An 18666-nucleotide genomic window follows, 5' to 3' on the forward strand; every position below is an offset into this window, starting at 1 on the left:
GGTTCTATAACTTTTAGGGGGTCTTTCCCCCTTTTTTCGAAAATCAGCAAAATTTTCTCAGGCGCGTAACTTTTGATAGGTAGAACTAAACTTGATGAAACTTATATATTTGAAATCAGCATTAAAATCTGATTCTTTTCACGTATCTATTGGTATCAAAATTCCGTTTTCTACAGTTTCGGTTACCATTGAGCCAGGTCGCTCCTTACTTTCAGTTAAAAAAAACTTTTTTTTTTTATTTAATTAAATTAAGAATGGAGGATAAATATCGAGTTTTCATAATCAAAAAGGAGACGTATAGAGGGTTCTACCATAATCAATCGATGTAGCCAGGCAGTTGGAATATTATATAACGATTACTTATACTACAGCTACTACCACAGTTTATATAATTATCCAGTATGATCATTCCCTATCTCACCCATTATAAAAACCCGGACCGGGGTGCGAGTGCTCCGGAGAACGTTTTTGCAGATAGAAACATAAGCGGCATCAGATCTTTTCACGGGTAGACAATTCAGACGCGAAACAATCGGAAACAAGTGGGAACCCGCTATTACGAATAATGCACTTTGTAACCATTTCTCATTGATAGACGCAAACACACTGATCCATAAGTGAAGAAAGAAGTGTGAGGAGCTTTTTGTTCGCACCGAGAACGAAGACCAGAAATGATCTGCGATAAGCTTACTGGATAATTATATAAACTGTGGCTACTACTGACAACTCTAGCATTATGCCACCTGAAGCTCAAACAATCGAACAAATACAATTTAACGCATAATAATACTTTAATTTTTTCTAGAAACTTTTAACCTCCAAAATGCTCCTAAATTTGTAATGTGCAGAATATCCCAGACTTTATCTTTATTTCTAGATTTTGGGTTCCAATTTACATATCTTAAAGTCCATTCATTTGAAGTACTTCGAACATTTCGTCAATTTCAGAAAAAGCATTTCCTTATCAGAGGGGGAAATGGTGAGACTTACAAATGTGATTTCACAGAATACCTGGTTTTGAAAATTGATGAAAAAGAAAGATATTTCAAAGAAACTTTATTTATAGTAGGGTAACTTAAATTGAGTGATATTCAGAACTCCATCGAGGGAGTCATAAGCAACAAGAAGTATGGGAGAGGATAAAAGATGAGAATATTCTGTAGACTGTGAAACTGCTCGTGCCTGGTATATGCCTGGCCAGTAAACCTGGTGGCTTGGTGGTTAGGTTGTGTATTATACCGACCACACTGGTGTTTTTGATCTGTTTAAAACCAGTTTCTCTGTCTGTATTTGGAGATAATTAGCTTAGTCTCAGTGAGATAAACTACTATACAGGTATATTTTAATTAAATACTTAATATATAGAGTTGGTGAGGTTAGATATTTAATATAATGCGTTCTTGTCAGCTTGTTTTCCATATTTCTCTGTTGTAGTTTCCATAGTTTTGTTAGTAAAGTATTAAACTTTCATCAGATTTTGTATATTTAATTATGTTTAACCTAGCTTTATTTCTTGAGTGTAGTCGATATAATACACAAATACCATGGTGATTCAGCTGGGATTTAAGAAAAAGCAGGGCGTAGTAGAACGAGACAGGAAGAAGCCATAAGACAGGATTTAAAGGGAGGAACTCTGGCGAGTGGGGCGGAAGGGAAATACGCACAGCTGTGGTGGCCCATGCGACTGGTGTTACGTTTCGCACACTTGCAAATGAAGCAGTTTAGCGCCTGATAAACGTAAGGGGATACCAATTAATTTTGTTTTGTTTTGATCATTCATCAGCAAACTGTTTTCTGTTATTCTGTATTGTTGAGTAGATTTTAATAAATCAAAACAATGTCTAAGCGTTAAGCAAAAAACACAAAGTCATTCCTGGCTTCAAGGATCATCGTTTATGATGGAAGGCTTCCACTTGCCATTTTAAATTTGTCGTTTCACCGACTATTTTTGCCTTTAGATACTTTTCAATTGTTAATAAGGTATATGTGTGCTTTGAAACCACGACTTTTTTTTGGGTTCGTAGAACAACCCAGTCAAGGAACATTCTTGAAGACAGGTTCACAAGGAACATTATTATTTATACGCAAAAAAAAACTATGAATCTTAAAAAAGTTAAAGCTAGCATGTCTGGATTTACAGATCGGAAGACTGGAATCACACAAATTGTACATCGACGACGCACACATAGATTGATTGCTTTATTCATTTCCTTTATATCTCTGACCATGCATCCCGTTTTAAATTGTTTGCCTTTGGTTCTATCTCCATACTTTCGATGATCAGGAGAGAATTCAGTTCATACACTTTTGGATTTCCTTAAGATAGAAAGTTTACATAATTGACCTATTAATTTGTCTTTGCTCAAAAACCTTCTTGTGCAAGAGCTCGGAGTGTACAGCGATCTTCAAGTACCCAAGTACTTAAGATAGTGCCGCAAGCATAAACAAAGTTTCCATACAAAACGGAGAACGAAAATAATAAATAATTAAGAAAAAAACAAAATGAAACGAATATGATTTTCAGCAAGTGAGAATAAAAACGAAAAGGCAAACACAACGGCAAAAAAGAACCAAAAAGAAACTAATGGATTGTTTCAGTTTTTTCACCTTCTCTACAGATAAATTCAAACGGTTAGTGCTGTCTTTTGATCTGAGGATGGTTTAGCGTAAGTGTTTTTTCTATTCACTAGATGAATATCAGCCTCGTCTAGTTTTGTGTTTTTTCTTAATTTTTTCCGTTCTTCACTTTTTGTAACGCGTTAAATATGGCCAGTGTGTTTTCAGAATGTATCTGCTAAAGAGAATTATGGGCTGAAAATTATTTTTATTTGCAATCAAATATATTTGTCTATTTAAAGGCATGAAGATATATTTAAATACGACTTTATTATATTTCAATTATTCATCATTAATGAACCTTAAAACAAGCACATCTAAAGACCAAAATGGTCCTACCGAAAACTCCCGATTGTTAATAATTTAGTTTCACAATATCTTATAACATGTAGCTCATTTCTATGTTTTTTTTCAAGTTTTTGACTAATTATCTCACTCTCCCAAATTAAAACGAAATATTCTACCAACAAATACTTATTATTTTTAATCGATGAAAACCTATCACGTAAAAATCATTCAAGTGCCATAACTAAAAAATTAAGCATATCCGTTGGGTTAATGCGAATAATAAAAACTATGAATACTAATATATTTCTTAATATTTTTTTACTACATTTTTAACTATTTTCTTTTTTAATATTTGTTTTCCTATATTCTCTCCATATATTAGTTAAGGACGCTTAATTTGGACAACTAATTTTTAATCAAGTTTTGAGCCAGTACAACAATTTCAGATTACAGCTCTGGAACAGGGGTAGATCCAGGATTTTTTTTTAGGGGGGGGGGACTAGGTTGATCCGATAAACTTGCGTTAGGAGCAAGTTCAATTCACGCAAATTTATGTTAACTAAGTAAATTACACTACTTTAGACTATGTTCGGGGGGGCGCGGCCACCTCACACCCCTGGATCCGCCACAGCTCTGGAATTATAATTTGAATTCGGTAGTTCTGATGAGGTCATTGCTTGTGAGCATTTTATAAACTATGATTTAATGGATATATCCCAAATCTGCGACTTCAAGGCTGCAACTTCTTCATATAAATATTTAAATCAGTTAATAGCCCCCAGCTTTTGAAATCATTTTCAATTATAACATGAGTACAGGAGTACGACCCTTGCATCTTTTAGACTTCGATATTATAGTCTTCACGTTTAGAATATACTGCCTAATTGCGTAAAAAATCGTTCTTGTCTTCTTGCTTTCAAGTTACGGACAAAAATTTATCTTAAGGATAATTTTGGCAAGAGACGCGTTCTGGGCTATAAATGCATTCAAATTATTGTTCTCCATCTTTTTGTAAATTTTGTTTCTCTTTTAATTTCGATTCTACTCTTTTAGTTCAGAATTCAATTATTCAACAAAAAATGAACAAAAAAGAAAAATTTCTATGAGTAGCCAGTAGAAGCATTTACTTAAACGATTATCACTGAAAGCTGTAGTTACTGGATTGATGTTGTTACCGCTTCCAAATAGATTGTGTGGAAAGGGGTTGAGGGCACTTATTGCCACGTATCCTCTTGAAATCCCAATCTCAAATTGGTCACTTTTGAACAATATGTTTTAGTGTGCGAGAACCCACGTATTCATACGTAACGCAGTTTCGCTCGATATTGAAGATTCACTGATTAATGAATCTGATAGCCTGTGGTACTTCGGAATTGATTATGGTTCAACGAATCGACCACCGGGCTTATTAAAGATATTGTATCTCGGTCTCTTTCGAAAAGTTACGGAAAAGCAGTGAGCCTAAGAAATAGTATTAATAAACTCACCCTCGTCAGAATAACTCACCCGCAAGGCTCTAAGGCCGGAAATGCAGAGACAGAGAGAAAATACCACAATAAACATTTTCTGACTGGTGTAACAATTTCTTACTCAAGAACCAAAAACAGATAAGACGGCTAAATTATCCAATTTCGGATAATTTAGGTTCATCAAGTTCATTTACTTAGCGCAAAACTCTGCACTAAATTAAGCAAGGAGAAAAAGTCATCGGTGAAGGATATCGTAGTCACAGTGAAACGTGTCGGCATGCCCATTGTCGGTAAGTCTCCATCGGCAAAGTTGACAGATAATCCACAGTCGCTGAAGATGTCGAATCATATAGATTCAGGTTAAAATCGCCTATTACGATAACCTCACACATTCGCATTGGCACCAAAAGCTCATCAAGAATCTGAAGAAATGAAGGAATGGATTCACTTGGGGATCTGCACTTTTTACCTATAAAAAGGTTCTTCCCCTGCAATTTAATATCAATGAACTGTAATTAAAAGCCCTCTTTTTTATTCCTTGATAGGTAACTCCTGAATGTACACAGAAGATTGTCAGATATATACAAGGCGAGAAACTTCCTTCCATCCTCAGCCAATTTACGTAGTGCATCCTACGTCCAAGAATTCCAGAAGCAAGGACTATTTCCTGGTGTTAAGCGTATCCAGAAAGATATCCCATAATCCGATAACGTCAGGAAGTTTATCGCAAATTATTTTCTCAACTGGTTAATTGATGAGCAAAGGCCCTGAGTGATAAGTTGAAAGACCTAAAAAGTATAATTTCGTCGATTTGGCGACCTCGGTAAATTTGTATGCTCACTACTTATCGAAGAAGAAAAATTGAACTATTTCTATTATCAATACCTATATAATTATTAGGCACTCAAGACATCAAGTCAGTTATTTTGTAGAAAGGGGTTCAGTATTAGTGTTGAGTAAGTGCTGTTGAATAGCCTCCCTTCCCTTTCAATCTTTACTGCCTTTCCGGGCAAACGACATGGGTACACTGTTTGTTTTGTTAGTAAATGTACATCTATCTATTTATTTATCCTATTTAGAAACCATGACAGTTAAGCCTAAATTACTAAAATTACAAGTGTTTCTATTTTCAATGATCATGCTCTAAAGTTTGATCTTGTCATAGGCTTAAGTACTGTCAACATGCGGAGGTTGCGGGTGAAACTTTGAAAGAACATTTTCAAGCAGCTAGATTATGAAGATGATAGCAATAATAATGTCGACAGCGGCGTCAATGACATTGAGGATCAAGACCATGAAATTGGCGTTAACGAAGATTACAGCAATGATAATAATATCAACAATAATACTGATATCGTTGGTGAGGGTGACACTGATGTCAAGATAAACAATAACATTGACGACGGCAAAGATGGTAATATTGAGGGCACTGTCCCTGTTTTAATTCAATTTTCCTCAAAACTGTCGCGTTTATCATTGCCACCCTAAACATTACTAAGACCACCATTAGCAACATTATCGCCATCGTCATCATCACCACTAAACGTCAAGATGACAGAAAAGCCAATTCATTTGTTTTGAATCTAGAAGTAAATAGCAATAGCTACAAGTAACTATTTCACAGCGAAATGTAAATTGCAATAGAACTTGAGACAATAAAAACCACACAAGGCATATTATCCAATCTTATCGTCCCTGCTATACAGTGGTTGTCACTTCGCATGATATATTCAACAATTATCCTTTAACTTATTCCACATTCTTAACAAATAAACAAAAAGAAATGAATATTCGCAGTCTAATTGCTTACCAGGAGCTTTTCTTAGTTTTTCCCATCATTGTCCGATTTAGGATGGTCTTTTCCCAAGAATATATAAATAGAATTGAGCATTCTAAGAAATACTGATAAAGATCAAGAAAACCAAGTTGTAAAACTGCTTTTTAACTAAAACATCTCTCTTTTTCATGGTTCAAATTAGGTATTGCTCAAAACATTCTTGCGCTCTAAATTAATTTTCGAGACAAATATCAGAACTTGCAGGGATATAGTCTGGAGAAAAACTACGACAGCTTAGGGTAGGCACGTACGTTTGAATTTATTTCAAAAGAGAAAAAGTATATGTAAAATTCGTAAAAAAAAAACACTGGAAAACGTAAGAAAGGTATCTCAAAGGGATAGGAAAGGTATCGCAAAGGGATCTTGAAGTCAAGCAAAATCATATCACACTTTACTTGCGTAAACAATCATTTCAACAAATCTATAGCACGATGTCTGCCCCCTCCTCCTATCAAGTAACTTAACCCCCTTGTCAGGGCAGAAGATATGGCCTGAAATCATCACCCTTCTTTTTAGCTCTCTAGGTGTCACAGAAACACATCATTGTACCATTTATAGAATAAAACCATAAATTTTATTTGAGGGGAGGAGGAGAGAGACAAGTGATTATTAAATGTGCCCCAAAATCTCTGACAGTGTATTTTTCCACATTTTATTAGGTAATTCACTGCACTGTTAATCACTGGGCAATTTTACATTAGGTATGATTACCAAGGGTGGTCATCATCCTTCAGGAAGAGTTTCTAGTCCCCCAATGTCTTATCTAAAAACGGGAGAAAAATGTGTCAAGATTTATATAGTGAGGGCCAAAGGGAATGGGAAACTTATAAGAGTTGGATCTTCTATGATGTGACATATGAAGACAAGGATTGAAAACTGCTAGCGCCACTTACAGTGCAGCTTTGTCGTCCTTAAAAAAGCACAAATATCGAAGAAAAAAACTGAATATTAGATGTGATTAATCAGCAACGCAATAGCATTAAAGTTGAAACCTCACTACAAATGATAATTAATCAGTATTTTTTATTTTCAAGAGTTATAGTAAGTCACTGAAGAGTTTAAAATTTGAAATGCAGAATATGGATGGAATAATTTTAGGAAAATAGTGTGAAGTCGCTGCTGGTGTCTTAGGGAAGAAGGCTAGAAACGCAGCTAGAAAAGAAAATGCTTTATATTTAATATAGAGGAGGATGGGCTTGTACAAGAATTACTTAAGCGATAGATCATATGAAAATAAGAGGAATGTAAAGAAAGTGGAGAAAGATTGGTTCGGACGACCCCCTAAAAGAATGTAAAAAATTAGATACGAAATCTCCTTCTTTAGTGCTTTGATCTACCCCCACTCTCAACAATATCTTCTTACGCTCTATTCTAAGGCAAGGGATATTATACATCATTTATTTTTTCTCACCAACACTGATCAGATCATCGAGATAACACACAATCAAGTTCCAATCGCGTAAGCAAGTGGGAGCTTTAAATGTGTACATATTGGTCTGCGTAGCGAAACCATATTTTCCAAATATTCTAGACACAGCACAAATATATATACGAATAGTAGCGAAATGTCCTATACTCTCCATTAAAGATTTTTGAAACCCAGCAGTCTAGAACTCTTAATGACTCCACCCCTTCGCGCACGCGCAATGACAAATTTTTAACGCATTACGACGGGTATGATCTGATCGAATGCCGAGTAGCAACTGAAAGTATTGATCTGACGTACTTGCAACTCCCCATTTAGCGCGCTATGATGTGTGTCATTTTTTAAACATCTTTTCACTACTGTTCGTATATATATTTATGCTGTAATCCGAGAGCAGCTCTCCCACAGATCTGGGGCAGCTAATTACCTAACTTTTTCTTTACGCAGGCCTCAATGGACCACACCAAGCTAGTGGTTTTGCTGTAGTAATTTCTTCTTCTTACATGAAAGTCCTGTTATAATTAAGAAATCTATCTTACATTTTCCGTCTTACATTGTCAGGCTATTACATCATTAGGAGAAAGAAAAATAAACAGGATATGTCAAAACAATAGCAAAAGAGGAGAATCATGTTAATTGAAAGCTAATTCTTCCTTCTCAATTTCTCCAGTCAATTATCACCAATCCCAGTTGGATCGTAGAAACAACACGTAGTCTAGACCCTAATCAAATTGACTGACAGCAAAAAGAGAACTATTGTCTGAAATACCACTTGCATGGGAGAATTAAATTAATAGGGGGACTTCAAAGAATGAATAATGAGCTGCTGATCTAGCACTTAGTAAATTCATGACGTGTAGGGTGTAACAACAAAAAAAAAAAAAAAAAAAAAAAAAAAAAAAAAAAAAAAAAAAAAAAAACAGCATATGAGACTTGATGCCGATCCTCAAAATAAGGTGGACAGAAAACTTGGGTAATTTACCAATTATCCACCCCCAAGTACGCAAGTCTGAATTAATTTTGGGCCTCATAGTTCAAGGACAAGGGTCAGAAACACTTGAATAACAAAGAGTTGTGCAAATACTGGAAACCTAGAAATTTAAATTATAATCTCAACCCCCCCCCCAAAAAAAACTATTACCTACAGCCAGAACCAGAAGACCGAAAGGACGGATAAAGGGAGAGGTGAGATGTCTTAAAGCGAGATATCTCATTGTAAAGTGTTTGAAGACCCTCTTCCAAGGGAAATTTTGGACCCAACAATGTGCATTTAGTAATTAGGGCTTAAAATATATTAAAACATTTTATTAGGAATTTCATTCCCCCGAGGATTCTCCCACGAGGAGCTCCAATCTCTATGGAGTTTTTGGACTGGGAAAAATCATCCGGTAAAGCAATTTAACCATATTTTATAGATTTTTTCGAGAAACTAAACTCCCTCCTAAAACTAATTCCCTCCTAGCGAGATTCCCTCCTTTGGAATTTTCCGTTATAACAAATCTATTGCACAAACAAATTCGCAGCATTTTATGGAGTTTCAAGAAAGAGAGAAAAAAAACGCTATAATTTTTTTGACTTTATAGCTTTAATTTAATTTAATTTAAAACTTTAATAACTTCAATTTTAGATTACCGAAATGTTTAAACTTCATAAATCTAAATTTTAAACGATATATATTTTAAATACGCTATTTTCATTTTTAGTGGTTACCGAAATGAAAAGAAAATAAATTCTCCATTAAGTAATAGTTTTATTTTTCTGAAAAATGCAATATTTATTTATATGGTTAATCAGATGTGAAATGACGAAAAATTTAATTGAAAAATTCAGCAATTCAGCGATGTCTGAATCTTCTCAACTTTCACCACTGTTTATTCATCTTGAAAGCTATGATAGAATAGTTAAAGATAGGTAAGCATAAAAAAGTGAAAACATTTAAAATGTGTTTTGTTTTCAGTAAAGTGCAAATTGTGTTCTGGTTTTGAGAAAGCACGGGGGTTGTCAGCCCTACTCATGTTTATTTCTGCTTGTTTTTTTTAGTTTGAATCGGTTATTTATTGTTATTTCTGTTCGTTTTGGCATTCATTTATTCATTGATGGGGCTTTGTGGTAGTTTATGCTTGATAGATTATTTGATTTTAATTCTGCTCATTTTTGGTTTAATGGAGTTCTATACATTTTTCAAAAAAAAACTTATTAAGTGGAAAAAGTTTTTTTTTAATTAATTTCCATTCGTTACATAGTCTTTTTCATGGAAAAATAGAATAATATATCTAAGACTTCAGGGAGGAAATCCAAAATGTTAAGTCAGTAAATGACTGAGAAAAATTTGTTACCAGGCATAGATTTAAAGTAGAAATTGGCATATTTAAAGCCAGTTTAGTTATTTAAGAAGTAAGGGTTGATAAAAAGCCAAATGAATTAAAATTATTTGGATACAAACCAAAATTTAAAACTTTGGATAAAAACTTTATAAAACGCATCAAAATTTTTTTTGATGTTGTTTTGTACGTTGTGGAAAACTTCTTCAACAATTTTTAACAGCCTACACCCATTTGAAAATCTTGACACAAATAGTACTGTTTAATTTAGTTTTATACCTCCTATAGTTGACCTGAAGAATAAAACTTAATACCATTCCCAAAAAATTCTATTGACTCTTAAAAAGGAACTAGAACTTTCAACTTTCAATCAAATGAGCCTACTCTGCAGCTTATACGACCACTTGCCCCCAGGCTCTGAGGGTTTGTTTCAAACCCAAAGGCCTTTTTATGTGATCTTTGGACTATTTTGAATGAAATGGCTATCCCAAAATTTCTACTGGATTCATTTGGCGAAAAGAGGACGTGGGGGAGGGGGGGATATTTACCTTTCAATAAGTTTTGACTCTTAAAAAGGACACTAAGACTTCTGATTACCAATCGAATGAGTCCTTTCCACAGTTTATACAACAGCCCTTCCATAAAAACATTACATGTTAATAATGGGTAACTTCATCATGGGGTAAATGGACATCATTGGCCTCTCAGAGACTCATCTACCAGGTATCAGCGAAGAACAGATAGGAGACGCAACCCTTCTGCTTTCTGGAAGACAAGACGGAACACACAGACAAGGAGTCGGCTTTTTGCTGACAAAATCAGCAAGGAAATCTCTTCTATCAGTGGTGTCTGTCTCGGAGAGATTAATGATGATCCGACTCAAAAGCAAGTTCAAAAACCTCTCCGTGGTGCAGGTCTATGCTCTGGATTCATCAAGATCGGACGAAGAGTCGGAAGATTTCTACTCTCAGCTCCAGAGCCTTGTCTACACCATTCCGAAGAAAGACATCGTGTTAGTCCTCGGGGATTTCAATGCCATCGTGGGGAGTGACAATAGCGGAAACGAAGATGTCATGGGCAAGTTCAGGATCGGACAGATCAACGGCAGAGGAGAACGACTCACTGAATTCTGCCGAGATAACGAGCTTTTTATCACAAACACAATGTTCAAGCACAGACGAAAGAGAAAAGTCACGTGGTGGTCCTCCAATGGAAGGACTGCCAACATGATAGATTATATACTAGTGTCCAGCTGATGGAAATCTTCATTCAAAGACACAGTGCCGCTAGGAGGTGGGGCCTTTGACAGTGATCACAATCTCCCTATGTCATTGCTTTGCCTAAGATTAAAGGTCGTTGTCAAGTCGAAACAAAACATTCCAAGATTCTGGATAAAAGCCCTTAAGGACGTTAAAACGAGACAAGAGTATAGAATGCAGCTCAACGAACGACTGTCAAAGACCTTGCAAGAAACACCTGATCTGCTGAGTCCAGCCGACATCGATCTACTTGTTTCGCAAAGCAGCCTGGCCGTATGCGAGACAGCTGAGCTCGTCCTCGGCCGTAAATCTTCAGAAGACAAGCCATGGATTACCCAGGAGATTATTGATATGTGTACCGAGAAACTAACTCTCCAAAACAAGCAAGATCGAGAAAGCAAGGATAGATTCAAAAACCTTAAACGTCAAATTCAGAGGAAAACCCGCCAAGCACTAAAAGACATGATTATTGAAAAATGTCGGCAGTGTGAGAAGGACTCCCGTAGGGGTAACTCACACCTCATGTTCAAACGTGCTAGAGAGCTGACAAACCGCAAGGAAGCGAAGTGCCTCGATCTCTTAGATAAAAATGGACACAAAATCACTACTTGTGCCGGAATCCGAGATCGCTGGAAAGAATACTTCCAGGAAAAGCTTAATCTCACAGTAAACCCAGATCCTGAAGGGCTTCGAAAGTTCCCAGCACACAGAGATGAGGAACCACCCCCACCACCCTTAAGGTCAGAAGTAGAAGCCGCACTCAAATCCCTCAAGTCAAATAAGGCACCCGGAATGGACGGTATACAGTCAGAACTGATAAAAGTGGAATATGATATCGTCGTTGATCTGTGCCACAAAATAGTAACAGCTGTATGGGAAATAAAATACTTCCCTGAGTCTTGGTCGAAATCTGTCATAGTGCCCTTGCACAAGAAAGGATCTAAAAGTAACTGCGACAACTACAGACCCATATCGCTTACTTGCCAACCAGCTAAAGTCCTTACGAAAATTCTCCTTGATCGGATCAGAAACCTGACAAGACACGTAATCCCTGAATATCAAGCTGGCTTCCGTCAAAACCGATCCACCATAGACCAAATTTTTGTGATAAGACAGATTATGGAAAGATACCTGGAATTCGGGAAAGAGCTATACCAGCTGTTTATCGATTTCAAACAAGCTTTCGATCTAATTTGGCGAGATGGCCTATGGCACATCTTGGCACACTACGGTATTCCCACTGACATTATTGACATTGTCAAGAGCATGTACAAGAAGTCGAGAAGCATGGTACAGACAAGCGAAGGCTTTACTGAAGAATTCTCAACCTGTTCAGGAGTGCTGCAAGGATGCCTACTCTTCCCCACTCTGTTCTGCCAATTCCTGAATGCTGTACTGGCACTGGTGCCCAATGACACGGGAGCACTCATCAGTGGACACCTCTTTGACTTGCTTGCATACGCCGATGACATTAATCGCCTAAACGAACGACTAGAGGAACTGCAATCAAGCTCTAACGATATTGATCATGCAGCTAGTTCCTTTGGGATGGAAATCAATGCTAACAAGACAAAAGCCATGAAGGTAACGCGGCATATAGATACAGGCCTTCAACCCAGAAAAATTATGATCCCGGGGCAAGATATCGTGTGGGTTGACCTTTTCGTTTACCTTGGATGTGAGCTTACGTCCACAAACGACTCCTCGAAAGACATTAAACGACGCCTTGCCCTTGCTTCAGCCTTCTTCAAGTCTTTGCGATCGATCTAGAAAAACAACCATCTGTCACTGAAACTAAAAATACGCCCTTTTCGAGCTCTTGTGGTTCCGGTAACAACGTACGGAGCAGAGACATGGACCTTGAAAGTATAAGACAAACGCGGGTTGGCGGCCTTTGGAACAAAATCCCTCAGGAAGCTTACTGGCATCACCTACCTTGACCGAATATCAAACGAACGGCTATTGTCTTCGCTCAACTATTCCCAGACCATCATGCAGACCATCCAGCTTCAACAGCTTCGATGGTTAGGCCACGTTCAGCGGATGTCCCTAGCCCAACTTCCAAAAATTGCGTTTGAAGGAAGGATTGATGTCTCCCGGCCAAAAGGACGACCTCCCAAGCGCTGGAGGGAAAACTTTCCCAGCCATCCCCTGTCGGTACTCCTTCGGACTGCAGCGAACAGGGAATCGTATAAGAAGCTTTGCCATAGTTCTGTCAGAGGAGAAGCCCCGAGTCGGCCAATCCGGCCGGATGGGAGTTAAGTAAAGTAAGTAGTATAATTTATAGCCTTTGACCTGAGGGCCAGAGGGGGGGGGGTTGTCATCCTCAAAGACATAATTATTGGGATTTTCAACTACGCTGAACAAAATGGCTATCTCAGAATTTTGATTAGATGTGTTTGGGGAAATGATGGGCATTGGGGGAGGGCTGGTCCCCCTCCAATCACTTTCGACTATTAAAAAGGGCACTAGGACTTTCAATTTTAAATCGAACGAGCCCCTTTTGAATTTTCTATGACAACTACTTCTATACGAAGAGCCTTGGTTAGAAAAAAAAAACATTGTGCCAACATCGTTCTTTTCTTAGGCAGCGCTATATTGCTGCCTATGATTCGCAATACTTAAAATACATTAAGTTTAGTTAAACAAAAAAAAAAAATTTATAATACAAAAAAATTTTAATTATCAATTATCGTCAAGACCGTATCCAGGGGGAGGGGTACGGGATTTGAGCCCCCCACCGAAATTTTGACCAAACTCGTAAAAACACAACAATAGTGCGTAAAATTTTTCTACGCGGTTTTTAACCAAAAAAATAGCCCCATCCCCCGAACAAAAATCCTGGATACGCCCTTGATTATCATAATAGTTTTGGGTGGTCGTTTGACTCATCAAATATAAATTGACAAGCTGTACAAAAATGTAATTCTATCCGAATTTATACGGCTATAATGAGAGAGAAGTTGAGATTGCTAAGAGTCATCTTGCGGATGAAAGATGACAGATAGCCAAAGATCGTTCTTTCCGTCCATCCTGTTAAGGCCAAACGATAAGTATGTCGTCCTCGAACAGGGTGGGAAAGAGATCGTAAGGACAGATTTAAAGGTAATAGAAAATTATTGTGTGGGGGAGTTGTTAGTAGGGGTAGTAGTAAATGTCATTATTAATATCACTGTAAATTGTGGTTATCACTATCCCTTTCAAATTACTTTGGTACTTGTACAATATACCCCCTGCAGCTCAAGAAGTGAAGTTAGGTTAATCCTAATAAAATATACCTAAGTGTGATAAAAATATAATACTTTGGAAACAAATTTGGGCTATATATTTGCACATTAGGGGGGTGGGGATGTGTGTGTGGGTACAATACAGCGGGTCAGCAGTGAAGTGAAGAAGTGAAGTTAGGTTAATCCTAATAAAATATACCTAAGTGTGATAAAAATATAATACTTTGGTAACAAATTTGGGCTATATATTTGCACATTCGGGGGGTGGGGGTGTGTGTGTGGGTACAATGCAGCGGTTCAGCATGCAAAATGTGGTAGCTGCAATTATTCTGATATTATGAAGTAAGAATTGTTTTCTGACTTCACATTGTCCAAACACTTTACCCCCACCCCTAATGTGCAAATTTATAGTCCAAATTTTATATTTCCCATTTATTTTGTCAGTTCTCTTGTCTTTTCTCACGCTAAATTAAAAGAAACTAGCGAAAGAAACCGGTTTATAGTGCGTCAATACATTAACAACTTCAGCTGCAGGGGGTATGTCATACAAGTACCATTGTTTTCAATAATCAGTTATCAAACAAAAATTCCATTATGATTTGAGCCCATTAATAGAGCTTTCCGCATATTCCCGATCTGGGCATCATTTTCGGCAGAAACATGAATTGCTGTCAAGTTAAGTTAGGAAACACTTGAAAAATTCTAACCGATATTGGATTTTAATTAGATTGAATATTATTGAACCGCATTTCGGCCTTCATAATTGTGTAAGGGATTGAACTGGTCACCCTTCTAAAAGTATAATATACAACAAAATTTGACAAAAATGAGGACACAAACCCCAAAAGGAGGATGATCTTGTCGAAAGTTTCATCGAAATGTCCATGAGTCTTGTACCAGAGGTTTCAAGGTCCAATATGCAAAAATACAAAATTTTGCATTTTTTTTCGACGAGTCGGGCATGGGTACATTTTTATTAGCCATTTTTATTTCATCATAATTTTGAACAGGTGGTTAAACCATCGGTAAAACCCGCCGGTTGCTACAAGATTGAATTCTTGGAGAATTCAGGAGGTTAACGTAGTTGACAGCGTGCCAAGAAGGTGTCCAAATCACGCCGAAGAGATAGTCAAACACAAAACATCAGAATCAAACCAGTCAAAATATATTGCAATTTGATTTTTGATGGTACTAATACTTTCGTTTCCCTTTTCAGGAAAAAATATTTTCTACCCTCACTCTAAATTGGAGAGTCATATCTAACTTTTTTTCGAGAGTCTAAGAGCTTTCCTAAGTTTACGGAAATCCAACTTTCTCTCATCGGTCTATTAAACCTCGCTAAAGCAAGCCTTTTCCCTTTCCCTACTTAGTTTTTAACTCCTAAATTTAGCTTCCGACTGAAACTTAACACTAATAATATATATTTACAAGGAGAATTCGCGAAGCAATTTGAAAAAAGAAAAAAAAGATGAAAACCAATTCCCAACTTATATATAAAGGAAAAAACCAGTGATGCAAAAAACATTAAAAAAACCTCGGAAAGAAATAAATAAACGTATAGAGCTTAAAAGCTCAGAAGTTGAGTTCAAAAACCACTGCTGGCTACCGGTGCTGGAAAAATCAGCAAATAGAGTTACTCAATTCTAACTATGGACTACCAAACGTCCAGGTAGACAATTCTCTCGGAAAAGGTGGGCAGCACATGTTTTATATCAAAGTTGTACAATGCCTTTTCAATTTCCGCAATTATGTTTTGTTAGACTGTTGTGTGTTGAATGTAACTCAATTCCTGTTGTCAGTTAATAGCCTCCATTTGATGTTTCTTACGTAGCTGACCCATCGGCCTTTGTTAACTGGCCTTTAAATTGTTATGCAATTATAGCTTGCCCCCCTTTTCTTGACTCAACCTCTTCGCGCTGATTATACTGTGCAGTTTGAATATGTCTCGGCATATATCATAGAGTCGCCCCAGTTTTGAGTTTACTTGTATTTTCACCGTTTATAGACTGGATCTTTTATAGTTATAACTGCGTTCCTTTTATTGAAATTTTGTTCCGGGAATTGAACACTGTAGTCTACCGTTAGGATTTGCTAAGGAAAGTTCAACTCCATATTTTAGGTATTCTTGAACAGGAAGAATAAAGTGAGGTTAAGTTCTATATTTGGGTTTCAAAGAGTTTCCTCCTTTTATAGATTTAACTCCCGCTCCGTAATACCTATCTTATCGCCAATCCTCGCCCACCCACTTTAAACTGAGCAAGTTATGGTAATTGGTTCAATTTATTTTCTCTTATCTTATTGGGTTCATAAAATATTTAGAAATTTCTTTATTTTTTTCAAAATAAGCTTTATTCTTCTCGCCACAAAAATAGTTGGAAAATGAAGCTACTGATACAAGGTTATTTTTTATGTATCTTCTATGACAGGAAAAACTACTTTTCACACACCACTGGTCCGTATTACCAGTTAAAACCCAAAATATATTTTTCAGTTTCTTCATTAAAGGTACAATTATGCAACATATCGCATTTTGAGTTACAGCAGCCACGTGGTGTAGGCTAAAGAAAAACCAGAGGTAAAAAAAAATGCTCCTGGGACACAAAAAAATTACATACGAGCCAATATTTCGAATAAAAACCACAAATTTGGAAATACACTAAAAACAATAGAATGGACTGAATGAATCTGGTGGGAAAAACGTGAAAGAATATTACTTATACAGAAAGAAACAACGAAAAAAAGAAATACCTCAGGTTCTAAAAGGAATGCGAGGAAACCCCATTAGGTAATGAAATTTAGCTGCAACTACAATTAAAGGAAAATAAACAATTCCCACAGGTTTTGAAATCAAATGAAAAATACAGATGTACTTAAATATTACTTGTTAAAATAACCTGAAGGAAATCTGTAGAAAATAGTTGCTTCAACCACAAAAGTTGTTTTTGGGTACAACATAGGCAACACAAATATGAAAAATTAGATGAAAACATTCAAAATTCCAAAAGGCCCAAAAGCCCTCATCCGCCCCTGTGTACTGAATGCTTCGCTTCATTAGCATGTTTTTATGTAAGTACATGATCTATTTACATACATTTTTTACGCTAAGGAAGGCAATGTAGGTCTACTGATTGCCACAGCTAAATAATCTCTAACAAAATAAAATCAGTCAGCCTACGATTGAAACAAGTCAGCCTTATTCACAACCTTATTCACAAGAGTGTTTAAAGGAATAGAAGCGTGGCTTTTAGTCAATTTCACAGAAACAGACAAATGCTTTAAGGGCTTCAATTACAGATAAAAGCTAAACAGCCAAAATTATGTTAGATGCTATTATTTTTTTTTAGTACTTGGAGAAAGAAGGAAATATTTAGGGGGGGGGGGCTAAAACAGATGGCCCTTACTCATGCCCCGTATTAGGAGAAGTTGGCGAGGATCTTCTTCAGCTCATGGCCTTTTGTCCCGAATTACTGGATCTAAGGAAACATTTATTTTCAAGTAAGGTGGAGGTTAAATGAGCAGTTTGCTTCAGCAATGGGTTCGAATGACTTTGGGACAATTCAAAACACTAAGAAACATATTAGATTGGGAATGACGCATCAGAAAAATTTTTATAGGCAATGGGAGGGGGGCGATTACTGAAAATATTATTGTATGTGCCTATATTTTGTTTTCTATTTTATTTTGTGTGAGTTTTTTGCAATAAATATCCAAATATCTACCTATCTACAGAAATACCAGGAAAAATCAGAAGGCAACAATGGTGACAAAAAAAACAACAACCGTTAGCACAGAAAGGGGTAAAAGACAAGATATGTTTGGATGCAAAAACTAAATATAGATATCTTAGGATAAAATTTTATTTAGCCAATCGATTTTACAATCCATTGAAAGGAATGGGTTTCAACAAATAAAACACTAATAAAATTTATTGCATATTTAGATAATGGGACTGTATTCATTGATCCAAAATAAACCAAAAAAGATGGCAGCATTTTCAAACTAAAAATTAGCCTTATATCTAAAGGTGCTTAAGATATGCAATGATTCCCTGGCTCCATTGCCAAATGTCATCTTGAAATAATAAAAAAAAAGTTTACTGTCAAAACAGTAGAAAAGGCTTGGTGACTTCTGAAACTGCTCTGATTCATGACAATACCCGTTCTAACAATACCGGCGTAACCAAACAGCTCCTTCAGTAATTTAAAGACACATTTCCATAGAAA

General features: G+C 36.5%; 2 protein-coding genes across 3 annotated transcripts in view; one reads left to right on the forward strand and one right to left on the reverse strand.

Moving 5' to 3' along the window:
• Nucleotides 1-18666, reverse strand: part of LOC148950972 (uncharacterized) — a 268560-nt gene that overhangs the window by 22831 nt on the left and 227063 nt on the right. The window lies entirely within an intron of this gene.
• Nucleotides 10644-11213, forward strand: LOC148950973 (protein CFDP2-like). The gene has a single exon (XM_089090972.1). It carries the CDS (start codon nt 10644-10646, stop codon nt 11211-11213), a length of 570 nt encoding a protein of 189 aa, XP_088947098.1.

The sequence above is a fragment of the Artemia sp. Qi Xiang Cuo genome, chromosome 6 (genome assembly GCF_049724085.1).
Source record: "Artemia sp. Qi Xiang Cuo chromosome 6, ASM4972408v1, whole genome shotgun sequence".
NCBI lineage: Eukaryota > Metazoa > Arthropoda > Branchiopoda > Anostraca > Artemiidae > Artemia > Artemia sp. Qi Xiang Cuo.